This window comes from Emydura macquarii, unplaced genomic scaffold (assembly GCF_026122565.2).
Source record: "Emydura macquarii macquarii isolate MOO-44397 ecotype Brisbane River unplaced genomic scaffold, CSIRO-AGI_Emac_v2 contig_2473, whole genome shotgun sequence".
Taxonomy (NCBI): domain Eukaryota; kingdom Metazoa; phylum Chordata; order Testudines; family Chelidae; genus Emydura; species Emydura macquarii.
The window spans coordinates 17,325,248-17,339,714 of record NW_027132610.1 but is presented as its reverse complement, the minus strand read 5'-3'; the positions used below and the strand labels follow the sequence as shown (position 1 = coordinate 17,339,714).

The following is a 14,467-nucleotide window of genomic DNA, read 5'->3' as shown; positions in this document are numbered from 1 at the left end:
TTGAACCCTGAGCGCCCACACCTCTAGGCACTCAACCATCAACAGCTAATGTTGGGGAAGGTCTTCTGGCCAACAACACCACAGAGCTCGGGGCTGTTATTTAAATACACGCACCTCTAGACCCCTCCCTCCCTTTCACCCTGCAGGCGCTGGGCCTGCGGGCACCAGCTTAGCCCCTGTTTGCAGAACGAGGTCCCGTGCCGCCCGCGGAATCTCTCCCGGTAGGAACCACTGTTCTTGGCTACTGTTTCCAGACGGAAGGGTGAGGAAACGGACCCATGCCAGGAGGGGGCGGGGGCGGTTAGGGGCGCGGACACACACCGGACGGACACTCTGGGCGACGCACACGGCAGGGATGTGGAGCCGCATCTCTGCCTTAGGGCACCGGACACGCGGCGCCTGCCGCTGCCGCCTCCGCCCTCGGCTCCTCTCCGAGCTCCGGGGCGCCGACGAGCGGGCGCCGGGGCAGGGACCTGGCAGGTGAGCTGCAAGGCGGCGCCGCCCCCCCGCCCGTGGGTCGCGCTCGCAGAGCTCCCCGCGCCGCCCTGCCCTGCCCGGGGTGGGGTGGCTGGTTCCCTCCCGGGGCGCCCGGGTGTCAGTCAGGCCGCTTCGGCTCCCGGGGAGTCTCCCCGGCCCTGCCGCGCCCGCCGCTTTTCCGAGGCTTGACGCTAGCGGCCTCGGGAGGCCGCCGGCAGCGCCCGCAGCGGGACAGAGCCGCGCGGGGCCGGGGCCGGATCCGCGCCGCGCTGGTGGAATTGGATCCTCCCCGGCTGGGAAGGGAAGGGAAGGGAGCTCCCTCGGGCCGGGCTGCGCTTCGCCTTTTGGGGGGGGTGCATGGATTGGCGGGGACTTGCCTTTGCCCGCGCTCAGTGGTACAGAGAGACCCGCTCTGCCTGGGAGCCTGGCCCGCTGCTTTGACCAAGTCCCACCCCCTGGAGAATTGTCTTGCTCCGCGTCGCAGCGCGGTGGGGAATTGTTTGCTGTTTCCTCGGTGTGGTCGGTGCGCTCTGTTTGGGCCGAGTAGCGCACTTAGATCCGTGCGGCCTGACGTTTCTGCGCCCTTGGACTCAGTGGGTAGAACTGATTGCGCCGGTAGGGGCTTTGTGTGGCTGGTTCACAGGGCGACAACGAGGGTGAGAGAAATGGGACAATAAAAGGTGACGTGATTGTAAAAACAACAACATGGAGGTGGTGGGACTCAGGCTGGGGTATTTTCTGAAATTACCTTCTCATTTTCTGAGCTGGATTTCAAGTTAATAGATTCATATAGTTTATGTCTAGAAGGGGCCATTGGATCATCTAGTCTGATTGCCTGTATATCACAAGCCCTTACATTTCATCTAGTTAGCTCTGAATTGAGCTCAATAGTTGGCATGTGGTTGAAACATAACTTGTGTTTGGCTAAAGGAAGTATCCTAGCAAGGCATCCAGTCTTAGCTTGGAGACACCAAGAGATGGAATGAATCACTTTCCTTGGTAGTTTGTTCAAGGGGAGTGGTTCCCAACCTTTTTGGCTCGAGGGCCACAGATATAATTTTTACAACCGTGAAGGGCCCACAGTCTCTGCCAGCAGGCCCCCACCCCCCCACTGCAGCCAGATCTCCCATCCTCCTGGCTGCAGCAGGGAAACCATATGCTCCTGTAGCCCCATGCGCTCCACCTGGGTCCCTAGGCAGCAGCTCCCTTCTGCAGCCAGGGGGATGGGAGATCAGTACTCACCTTCCTCTGGCTCCAGCAGGAACCCCAGTGCCTATGGACCAAGGTCGTGCGCTTTGGGATGATCCTTGGTACTGGCTGTCCGTAGGCAGTAGCTCTCTTCTGCAGCCAGCAGGAGGGGAGCGGCAGGCCATTTTGAAAGACCCCATGGCCCCGGACCACAGGTTGGGAACCACTGTTCTAGTGGTTACTCATCCTCCACTTTTTAAAAATTGTGCTTTATTTCTAATTCAAGTTTGTCTGACTTCAGCTTCCTGCCATTGGTTCCTGATCTGCCTTTTGAACTCTTTCGAGCCCAGCATTTTCTCCCTATGAAGGTGCTGAAACACTGTAAACAAGTCATTTCTCATTCTTCTTGGTAATAAACTAAATAAATTGAGCTGTTTGTCTCTCACTGTATGTTCCTTGAAGCACTTTTGTGGCTCTTTTCTTCACGCTCTCTAATTTTTCAGTATTGTTTTTAAAATGTGGATACCAGAACTGGACACATTATTCAATTGTGTGATTATGGGAGATTTTAATTTCCCAGATACAGACTGGAGGACAAGTGCTAATAATAATAATGGGGTCCAGATTTTCTGGATGTGATAGCTGATGGATTCCTTCACCAAATAATCGCTGAACCAACAAGAGGGGATGCTATTTTATATTTGATATAGGTGAGTAGTGAGGACTTCATAGAAGAAGTGGTTGTAGGGGACAAACTTGGTTCAAGCGACCATGAGCTAGTTCAGTTTGAACTAAATGGAAGGATAAACAAAAATAGATCTGTGACTAGGGTCTTTGTCAGATCACACAATTCCCAGTAGTATTTATTTCATTGAAAAATTAAAGTGGTCTCTATCCATATTCAAACCAGATACCAATAGTCTGTAGCACACCCCAAGCACTATCTCAGGGGAAGCTCTAGCAGTTTTCTTCCCCAGTGTGTCCAGACAGACTCTGTCTTATCAATTGTATCACTTCTAATTTCTTTACAATCTACTTCATCATTGATGTACAACGCTACTCCACCACTTTTGCCTTTATTTTTGTCTTTCCTAAACAGCGCATACCCTTCAATACCTGTACTCCAGTCCTGACTACTATTCCACCATGTTTCTGTTATCCCTGTAATATCTGGTTTTACTTCCTGCTGCACCAGTAGTTCTAGTTCCTCCATTTTGTTACACATTGGTGTACAAACATCTTAATTTTTGTTGTTTGTCTTCGCTCACATTTCTTACCTGATTTGGCACAGTCATTCTACCACCAGTATCGCCTACTAGACTTGTATCTACACTACCCTTCCTCTCAATATCCATTCTCCGACCCACTGCTGTATCCTTTCTTTCTTCATTTCCCTTTCTCTCAATGTTAAAATCAAGTGTGGAAATTACCTGGGCATCTCCCAACCATCTCCTCTAGATTCCTAGTTTAAAGCTCTCTTAATCAGTTGTGCCAACCTCCATCCTAGAAGTCTATTTCCCTCCCTACTTAGGTGAAGTTGCTATGGTTACTTTGCTTAATATATCAAAATGCTGAGACTGAAATGTGTTTAGGAAGTTGAAAAATATTCTACTGGAAATGAGTATTGTGTTGTAGTAATCATGTGTTTTCCTAGAATTCTAATGTGTTTACCTAGCAGACCTTAGTGGTTGGTTTTTTGGTAAGGTCCTGAGGTTATCTGGTTTTCCATTAGGGTTAACAAAGGCACAACGTTACATGACTGTTACAAGGTCACAGTGCACATCTCAGCCCAAAAGGAAGCCCACAGTTTGGCGTAATTATCAACCTGTTGTGGTGAAAGTGTGGGGATTACAACATCTCAGCATACTGTTTAGTGCAGAGAGTTACTTGTTGCCTTTTGATTCAGTTCATTCATGGAGAAAAGAAACCGGTTTACAGTATAATGCACAGAGCATAAAGAGTAAATGGTTTTAGATCTGCCTTCAGAGTAAAAATTGTACCTTTAAGTTACCCAGTTCAGTCTGTGGAAAATTAGGCCCAGTCAGTTATGACTAACAAAGCAGTTCTTTGTAACTTATACCTTTTCCCTCCCTGTCTTGTCTAGTAAAACACACAAGTGCTTTAGCACTAGCACTGTGTTCTACAACAAGGAAGATGAATGTGCCACTTCTACAGACAGTAATGCTGAGAAGGCTTCAGAAAATCAGGAGAAGACAACACAAAGAAATACGAAGAAGAACTTGTTAAATATTATTTCTGAAATGAAAGTAGAGTTAAGTGCAAAGACGACATTCCAGATGCTAAAAGCACCGAAGACCCAGAAGCAAAACAGGGGCAAGCCAGAAAGTATGGAGAGTACAAGTAGCGTGTTTCAGGAAGCTACAGTAGACAGAAAAGCTAAAAGGTAAAATGCAGTATGCACAGGTCAAGTGTTTCTTCCTTGAAGTAGACTCTATTAATCCCCAGGACAAATAGTAGCATAAAATGTTGTCTTTTTCTTTGTATAGAAAAGAATCCTCTGTGGGAACAGTCCTTTTGCAAATGGTACAACTGTACCCCGCAAAAAGCATTCACAAATGGAATGGTTGCACAAAGCATATATGTTTACTATCTATTCCTGGAATTGAAGCCTCAAAATAAAATGTTACTAGCTGTGTATGGGAAATCAGTTTAAGGGGGAGTGAGGAAATTTTCCTTTTGAAATGCCATTGCTCCAGATAAGAGAGAATAAAATCCAGGAAAAGAAAAAGTCAATACCTGTGTGTTTTTATTGCCTGTGTTTGGAACACAATTGATGATATAAACACGTTTATTAAAAATGTAAATATGCAGCTAAAACTCAGTTGCTTAGTTATAGTCTGAGAAAAAACTGTCCTCTGAACAAGGTCTTACCTGCAGAAATACGTTGTCACTATCTGTTGGGACAGTGCTTAACAAAGGAAAATCTTTATGCCTAAATCTAGTGGTTAAAATCATGTCAAAGTATTAAAACAAAAGTAATCATAGTTAAAATCTTACCCATGTATGAATCAGATGTGGGGAAAAAAGAGTTTTTGTCAAGGACTAAAAATCACTTCTCAATACCAGTCTTCTCTTCCCCTTGGGAATAAGGCACAGCTACCAATCAATTATGCCCCTAATGACTGCTTTATTTTTTCCATTTATAGTTGACACTGTGTATACGTCTTGGCATAATAAATGTGCTCTGTTTAGGAAGGGCTGAGCAAAGCTTTTTTTTTTTTTTTTTTTTTTTTAAAGATATTTTTCAACGTTGGTTGTTCAGTGACATTAAGCTATTCCCACCACGATTTAAGAACACCAACTCTGCAGTGCCACCCAGTGTCTGGTGGTTTATGCTGCAAGAGACAAACTTGGGCCTTTTCTTTGATAACATATAACTATTACCTTTAAGTCATCAAGACATAAAATCACTAGTTACAATAAAAATGGCATGTGAAATAATGAAGCATGAGATCTTAATTTTTTTATATGTTTCACCTTTGTTGTCTCTTACAGAAGCAAGCCTCTAAATCCAGAAATGGTGGAAGCTGTCTCTGCTGTTGCATCTTCCTTACCTTTTGACAGGAAACAGACAGTATCAGATTTACTTGCTCAACTAAGGAAGCATGAAGAAGCCACAGATGCACAGAAAAGAGGAGAAACCACTAGCATAAGGTCTGTAGATTGACTACCTTAAATTTGACAGTGTAATTTAGAGTCTTGAGCATTATTTGGAAAATAGTCAAAGACTTTATATCAGAAAAACTGCCCTAAAAAGATATGCTTGAGCACATTATCCTTCTTTAAAAAGCTGGTAACTGAGGTGGAGGTAGTTTGCTTGTACTAAGTTCTTTCTATAACTTTTGAGCCATCCAGTTTGCATCCTTCCTCTAAAGCAGCTTTTGGAATTCTAGTTGCCTACTTTGCCAAGGTTTTTTGTTTGCTTGCTTGTTTTGGATGGGCTAGTAAAGTATCATTAGATTTATTTTTTGTCATCTTCATCAATCGTCATAGAGAGAGAGAGAAACTTTCTGTGTGGACTGGTAAATTTTCATGACTGTTTTTGAAAGCCGCACTAAAATAAAACAACCTCTATTTATAGTTCCACCCTACTCTTCAAAACTTCCAGGCAGCCCAATAAACTCATCCCTTGGCAGAATTCCATTTTTTTTATGTGGCTTCCAGCCAGGCAAGCAATTCTTATTTGAAAGCTGTGAAGGAATTGTGCATACTGCCCTTCTGTTTGGTGATGACTAAAGACAGGCAGCTGACTTCTGTTGCTTACAATGTAGCAGCTCAGAAAAGAAAACATACTATCAAAAGAAAATGTTAAATAAAAAAGCAGAAAATGATCTTCAGCGACTGGGAATTTGAAAACCTCTGACTATAAACATTTGCAGCAACAAACCAAAAGTGGCTTATAGATTTATTTTGAATATGTCACATGAAAATAATTTATAGATTGGGGCAAATTCAGATTATGCATTAATAATTGGTAAAGTGATAGGAAATGTGGATTCATAAGACTAATGAAAAGTTACTTCTGAGGTTTTATAAGGATTAGTAATAGGGCCATTTGTATTCAGTAAATATACCTATGAGTAGCAGAGAAGGTAGCCAACTAGTTAATGCTGGCTGCTGATAAATGCCACTGCCATCAGTGAAAAATAAGGAGGATTGTGACGTCCAGATGGTTACAAATAAAAGACATGGTGGGGAAGCACAGTGGTAGATGAATGTTAACTTTGTTAACTATAAGGTAATGAATATTCTTGAGAGATTGTCAGTGGGAAAGAGAGACACTATGTAACCTCCCTATATAGATGGATGGATTTCTAATTCTCAATCAAGAGAGCTAGGGCTTATTGTGGACAGCTAAATGAAGTTCTCTGTCCAGATGCTTAGAAGCTGTGCTATTTGGGTGCATTTAAAAAAAGTGGTGGTGGAAACTGGTAAGACTCATAGACTTTAAGGTTAGAAGAGACCATTATGATCATCTAGTCTGACCTCCTGCACAATGCATTAGATAATGCAGAATGGTATACATTTCCTTTGGTTATTGATGCTTAGAAATGGTTATTGATGCCGTAGGTATTGCATACCTTTGGATTATTTAGGTCAGTGGTTTTCAACCTCTTTTCATTTGCGGACCCCTAAGCAATTTTGAATGCAGGTGTGGACCCTTTTGGAAATCTTAGACATAGTCTGTGGCCCCCAGGTTGAAAACTACTGATTTAGGTGAAGGAGTAAGAGGAGACTTCATTGAGCTATGTAAAAACTGATCATTTTCTCCATTTTGTTCTTGTATAGCCTTATGCAAAGAGTAAAGGAAATACTTTGTTAGATGAACAAACAAGGAAGTATTTCTTCCTATTTTGTATAGTGAACATGTGGAATTCACTGCTGTCAGAGGCTGAGGCAGAGCTTGTGGCTGTATTTGAATGGATTATTAATCGCTTGCAACTAGGGCTTGACAAATTTACCAGACACCTACTAGCCAGCGATAGATATGAAAGAGACCCCGCAAGTAAGATTTTGGGCAATGCCCTTGTGAGAAGCCTAGCACACTTTGCCACAAACTGCTGGGGAGGATACTTGTTCTTGGGTCCCTATTTGGGTTGTTAGGAGATACTGTGTTTTAGCATAGAAACTCTTCTACCTTCCACCTGCTAGAAGGGTGAGGAAGCTTGGTTGTTACTCATTCAAAGCCCTCTGGCTTCCCTAACTCTGGTAGGGTGTTTGCTCTTCCTCCCCCAGAACTGGGAGAAGTAGTAGTTCCACACTACTGTACTTTTCCTTGATTTTTTTAGAATTCCTTCTGTTTCCAATTAATAGTTCTAGAGCCTGCTGTTCATAGCTTTCCCAAATAGCAGCAGCAACATGAATTTGACAGTTTCACTGCCTCCTACAGGGTTCTGAATGGCAGCAGTGAAAACTAACTAGAACTAGTTAATTACATTCTGCATCTGCTTAGTTTAGCTATAGGAAGCATCAGAGGCACTGGAACTGTGTCTGGACTTGCAAGACAATGCTGAATTAGTGAACATTTCATTCACATTTGTAAGGTTAATTTCACAATGCTTATTATTGTTTATATTATTTGCTTTGCAGTGGCATCTGGAGAGGTCAGGCCTTAGTGTGCCTGATGCGGTATACACGAGATGAACAGTTGGTTTCTGCCTCAGAGACTTTGCAGTCTAAGTAAAAAGGCTTGAAACAATCTTTTTTTTTTTTTTTTTTAAAACAAACCCTAAAGTTTAAATCCTGCAGAAATTCATAGTCCACTGAAAGTTCCCTACCCATTGATAAGTGGATTTTTCAATCCCAACTTGCCACTATGTAAGAGAGAACTCACTATTTTGGTCTGCGTGGGTTAGGAAGACATGGGTTCCCCCCCACACACATACAGCATTGTACAATTGGCTAGGTGCATCATGGCTGGATTACCATTCTTTGAAGCATCAAATACTGGTCACTTCTGAGACAGGATACTGGATGCAATGCAGCACTGGTCTGAGGCAGCAGATATTCTATGTAAAACGCTCAGAGATGGATTTAAATAACTGAGATGCCTACACAGGCATCAGAACCCCACAATATAACATTGTTACTAAAAGTCAGAATCTTATTATTTAGATTTACGAGGAAGTATTACATTATAACAAAGTTGAATGTTGTCAAGAAGTCTTAACTTATATTGTGCTTTGTGCACAGTCTGTCCTCTGGATGTCACTGTTGTACAGAGTCTTCTCCCATTAGTTTGTTATGTAGACATGTTGAGGACAGCATGTTCACTAGAAGGGGAAAAAATTAATGCTACAGGAATTTTTTTTTTTAGTGTGGGACGAAGTTTTGCTCAGTGGAAAATACAACACTACCATACAAAAATAAATTCAGCAATATTAAAGGCTAGAATGAAATCAACAGAAGGAAAGGAATTCTGAGTTAAAGCTAAAATCCATCCTGAATTCTTCATTTCTTGTTTTTAACCCATGTAGTGCACATGATCATTCCTGTTCAGAGACATCTGCAATACTTCTACACAAGTGGGTTGAACGGGGGATGGAATTTCAGTTAGAAATCTGACTTTCCTTGTTGTGGATGGAAGTCAGGCCATAAATATCTTTTTAGTTTTGTTTTGTTTTTGATTAATTTTCTGTTTCTTCTTCAACATGTTAGCGGAAATTTTGTGTGTAGGTTGAAGAACATGATTGGCATAATACTTTGCAATCAGTTGTTTTAAAAAGTATGATGAAAACATATTTGCTCATTTTTCATGCCCCAGTGACACAACAACAGTAGGACCCTATCCATCCAAAACTGTGACAGTGTGGACTGTGTGTGTTAGCTGCTCAGCATATCCAGAAGAAAGTTTGGCCAGTTGTGCAAAACCTCAAAGAAATCCAGTTCTGTAGCAATGAGAACTACTCAGAGGGAGTGTGATCTGCCTGTAGTACAACATTTTATCCTTTTAGCGTGGTTGCCAAGTAAAACAGTTGGGCTGGGCAGTCTGACTTTGACTTCTGGCAAGGGGCAGACTGCATGATGCTAGCCAGACACTCAGAAAACTTGTGAATTCTCTGGATCAACTCTAGCTCATAAATGCCAAGAATAACATTCACAAAAAATAATTAGTAAAAGGAGAGAGATGCAGAAGAGCTGAACTTCTTTTATTAATGTCAGATTTAAAATTAACGTTGGAAAACCAAGATTCTGAACACTTTAGGGCACCTTTTTGTTGCAAGTAGTTACTTTCAAGAACTCTTCTGATTTAAACCATCCAAAAGAGAGAGTTTAAATATATACTTTCTGACACTCTTCAAGTATTGCAACAGTGGGAATATATAGGTATAAGGCTAAGATCATGTGTATATATATGCTATGTATAGACATTTAGGTATCCAGAGCTTCCTTTTTGACTTAATTTGTTTCTGTTCTTTTAGGAAAAGTCCTGTTCCATTGAAAAGAGACTTTTATATCTTAAAACTCATGCACTGTAGTTTGACAACTTATTTTTATCATTCTCACTTGCACTGCCCCAAAATCTAATAATGACTTCTGGTTTTTAACAGTTCCTCATCCTAAAGGCATAGATCCAATCTTATAGATACACTTTTATCTAAAGAGTTTTGTCACCATAACTACAATCCTTTTTGAGGGTAGTAACCAGTGAGGATTGACACAAATATATGGCCAAAATTCTTCAGCTTTTATCAAAATAATAATGTGTTGCCTCTAGGTCTCATGCTCTGGCAATGGTTGGAGGGAGGGAGCAACAGCAATCCAGAACAGTCAGTAGTTTTCCCACCTCCCCGTAGGGCATCAGTTGACCACAGCTTACCCAGCTTTCCTAGTCCAAAGGCCTGACTGAAGCTCCTTAACTCCAAGGGCTAGACAGACTGATCCCATGCAAACTACTACTTTGCTGAACCTTTCACTAAAAGTTCAGGTCCTTTTGCAAATCCTACTTCCATTAGCTTGGAAAGGTGAGTAGATGGCCAACTTGCAGGAAAAGTATCTGCTTTATCTGCAGACCTTAACTCCACCGAGAGGGAGCAGGTTCTTAGTCGGCCTATAGCCTGGGTGACTATTAAACAAGTGGAGGAGGTATGAGAACTCAGATGCTGCTCCTGTGTGCACTGAAGCAGCTGGTAGGAGAGGTTAGGCATGAGGAAGGCTGGCCAGCTTTGGCTTGACCCAACAGCAGATAGAGGGAGAGAAGCTGTGTATCACAGCCATGATATTAGGGGTGAGCTGCCAAGCAGTGTTAAAAGGAAGGATGGAGTTTGCACTGTATGCATATCATTGGTGGGGGAAGTAGAAAGGAGGATCAGGCCTACCAAGTTGGTAGCATGGCTGCATGAAACTGCAGATGGCAATGCTGCAGGCAATGGACCCTCACCTTCCACACCAGATAGTACTGCTTTCTGATAGAGGTACTGTTGCTGATCAGTGGCAGCTGTCTTATGAGGCAGGGCTTTCCTTTGGTTAGCAGACATCATGATTCTGTTCACAGGTGGAGTTGCTCCTTGGACTCTGCCTTAGCATTCTAGGTTCAGTGTTATAGCTGGCAACATTTCTCCTCATCCTAACTAACGCCTTGTAAGAAATTTTTGTTGCCTTCTCTGGGTATTCACTATAGTAAGTAATTCATAGATTTTTAACGCCAGAGGGAAACATCATGATCATCTAGTCTGACCTGTCTGACCCAGGCATGGGGCTTCATTGAATTAATTCTCTTTGAACTAGAGCATATATTTTAGATAAACATCCAATCTTGATTTAAAAATGGCCAGTAATGCCCTTAATTTATTGGTAATTTGTTTCAATGGTTAATTACCGTCACTGTTAAAATTTGCACTTCATTTCCAGTCTGAATTGGTCAACCATTGCATCTTTTTAAGCGTTTGTTAGACTGAAGAACCCATTATCAAATTTCTGTTTCCCATGTAGGTATTTGGACTATGATCAAGATACACCTGAACCTTCTCTTTCTTAAAATAAATTGATTAAGCTCCTTGAACGTGTTGCTTTTAGACATATATTCCAGTGTTTTGATTATTCTTATGGCTCTTCAACTTATCAACAACCTTCTTGAGTTGTGGACGCCAGAACTGGACATCGTATTTCAGTAGCAATCGGACCAGTACCAACCAGAGGTACTATGACCTCTCTACTCCTACTCAAGAGTCCCATGTTTATGTCCAAGGATTGCATTAGCCCTTTTTGCTACAGCATTGCATTGGAATCTCATGTTTAGCTGATTTTCCACCATGACCCCAAATTCTTTTCATAGTCACTGTTTCTCAGGATAGCGTACCCTGTCCTGTCAGTATGGCCTACATTCCTTGTTCCTAGATGTATGGTTAAATGTAAAGGAATACTAAAACACATTGTTTGCTTGTGCCTAGCTTATCAAGGGATCCGGATCGTTCACTATCTGGATGGACCCGTTCTCTTCATTATTTGCTCTCCCACCCTCCCAAAATCTTTGTGTCATCTGCAAATTTTATCAATGATGATTTTATTTTCTTCCAGGTCACTGATTAAAAATATTAAAAAACGTAGGGCCAAGAACTCATTCCTTGCTGAGCAGAATAGAAACACATCTGTTTGAAGATGGTTCTCCATTTACATTACATTTTGAGACCTATCAGTTAGCCAGTTTTTGATCCATTTAATGTATCCCATGTTCATTTTATGTTGTTCTAGTTCCTTAATCAAAATGTTGTGCAGTACCAAGAAGTAGTCTGAGTATATTATGTTGACACTTTTCAGACAAACTTGCAATCTCATATAAAAAAGAAAAATCAAGTTAGTTTGACAGGATCAATTTTTCATAAACCTTTGTTGACTGGCTTAAATTGTATTACTTCCTTTAATCCTTGATTAATCAAGTCCTTTATCAGCTATTCCAGTATTTTGGCCAGGATCTATTTCAGGTTGACAGATCTATAATTACCTGGTTCATCCCATTTACCTTTTTTAAATACTGGCTCAACATTAGTTTGGTTTTCTTCTAGAACTTTCCCAGTGTTCCAAAAGTTATTGAAAATTAAAATTAGCAGAGAGCTCCTCAGCCACTTATTTTAAAACTTTCTGATGCAAGTTATCTGAACCAGTTGATATAAAAATATCTAACTTTAGTAGGTACTGTTTAACATGCTTCTGAGCTACTGTTCAAATGGAAAGTATTCCATTATCATGATATAACTACATCATCTGGCTTTTTTTCTCAAATACAGAACTTCTGCCTTTTCTGGATTATCATTGACAATTCTGCCATTTTCATATGATCCATATTTATTACTATCAACTTCTACTTTCTTCCATTTATGATATGTGTTTGTTACTTTTTTAAAATGCTTTCACTTCTCCACTAAACCAGGTTGGTGTTTTGGCCTGTTTGGCCTTCTTTCTCACTTGTGGAATTGTGACTTTTTGGGCATCTAGAAAAATGTTCTTGAACAATTACCGTTTTTCTGTTTAAAGTCTTCCTCCCAACTGATTTGCCTCATAACTGTTTTCAGCTTTGTGAAATTGGCCCTGTTAAAACACCAAATATATACAAAGTATTACTTGTATGGATTTTATTCTGTTTGCATATAAAAATGTGATAAAGTTACGATCACTTGTACTTAAATTATTACTAGTTTTTAGTTCTGTGATCATTTCCTCTCTACCAAGGTGAAGTCTAATATAGAATTCCCCTGTGTTGAATTCAACACTTCTTGAGTTAAGCAATTGTCAAGTAAATTGAGGACATATTAGTACTTGAAGCATGAGACTGTCCGTGTTAGATGGGTGTGTAAGGAGCTGGTCAACCTGTTGTTTGGTGTGATTTGGTGGTCTGTAGCAGACAAAAAAGTAGTACCCCATCTTTTTTTGTTTTTAATCTATAGTACATTGATTGAGATAATTTTCTTCTGTCAGTGACTCAGAAACAGGTAATGCTATTTTTGACAGAGTGCCACTCCTCCATGCCTTTTGCCCACTTGATCCTTCCTAAATAGGTTTTATTTATTGATTTTTAACATTCCAATAGTGCAAATCTGCCCACTGGGTTTCAGCAATATCAACGAGATTGAATTTATGCTCATACATGAGCTATTCTAATTTCTTTGTTTATGCCCTGGGTTCTAACACTGGTATATAGGCAATTAAAGACTTTATTTTCTTCACATTCCTTGGTGCATTGATTAATTTTGTCCTCAACATTTTGATATTCTGCTAAATGAGTGCTTATTAGTTCCCGCTTTTCACCCTCTAACTTCGTTGTTAGTTTAATACCATTCCGACTACTGTAGCAAGCCTGTCTCCTAGAAAATAGGTTTCCCTTCTGTGGAGATGGAGGCCATCCAAATTATACAGCCCCTTTTCTTCACAGAAGGTGAACCAATGTTCCTCACACCAAGTCTCTCTATCTGCAAGCACAAGATTTGCAGCTATGCCCTTTGAAACTCTGTTTGCTGCATGTTTGCATTAAAGTCTAATGCAGTCTCTGAACATAATATATGGCAGCATGAAATAAACTAAAAGCATTTTAGTTTGCAATTCAAAGAATGTTTATCATTGAAAATTCTCTTCAAGGAGTGCAGTAACTGGCATATGTATGATAAGTCAAAATTATGTTTTTATTAAATTTAGAAAATAACAGATAAGTGGGATTTTTTTACTCTAAAAAACAAGACTTGCATATTCCATGATTTCAGAATGTCACTTCAGAATGTCACCTGATGTTTTGTGGAGATATCTGATTGTTTCATATCGGTTTGTGCAATATAGGCTTATGAGACAAATTGGGAATGATTTGCCTTATTGAACATGTAACCATGCTTGCTACCTTTTCATACTGTGGAATTTTCATTGTTCTACTTGTCTTTTTGTCAGCAACGTTATCGCAGACATGAAGATTGGGAAACGCCATCTCCCCCGTCGTGTATCCAGGGCTTCCAGTCAACTTTCATGTGATGATGATGATGATGATAGGCAAGCTGATAAGTTTCGAAGACATAGCCTGTTCAAATCTGTTGGAGATAAAAGGTACTCTCTACCTGCCTGTTCTCTTCATGCTCCTTCCCCCAATAAAATATTGGCCAGTTAAGTTTTTAAATTATAGTAATAAAAAACCACCAACTATACTTCAGAACTTCAAAGCTGACGTGTTCTCCATGAATTTCTGTAGCTTCCAAAAAAATGCTCTGACTTCACAATCCCGATAGATACATTATACCATTGGAACCAAAAGAAAATTTGTTACTAACATGGTATTTTACTTTCCTTTATTATACTTTAATCAGCT

At 40.8% G+C, this 14,467-nt stretch overlaps 1 protein-coding gene across 1 annotated transcript in view; it reads left to right on the top strand.

Moving 5' to 3' along the window:
* Positions 1-317: 317 nt before the first annotated feature.
* Positions 318-14,467, top strand: part of MRPS31 (mitochondrial ribosomal protein S31) — a 28,643-nt gene continuing 14,493 nt past the window's right edge. Inside the window, exons 1-4 of the mRNA XM_067563051.1 lie at positions 318-480; positions 3,770-4,069; positions 5,182-5,340; positions 14,056-14,208. Of these exons, the coding sequence (XP_067419152.1) occupies positions 356-480; positions 3,770-4,069; positions 5,182-5,340; positions 14,056-14,208 (737 nt within the window). The 5' untranslated portion in view covers positions 318-355. The remainder of the gene's footprint in view (positions 481-3,769; positions 4,070-5,181; positions 5,341-14,055; positions 14,209-14,467) is intronic.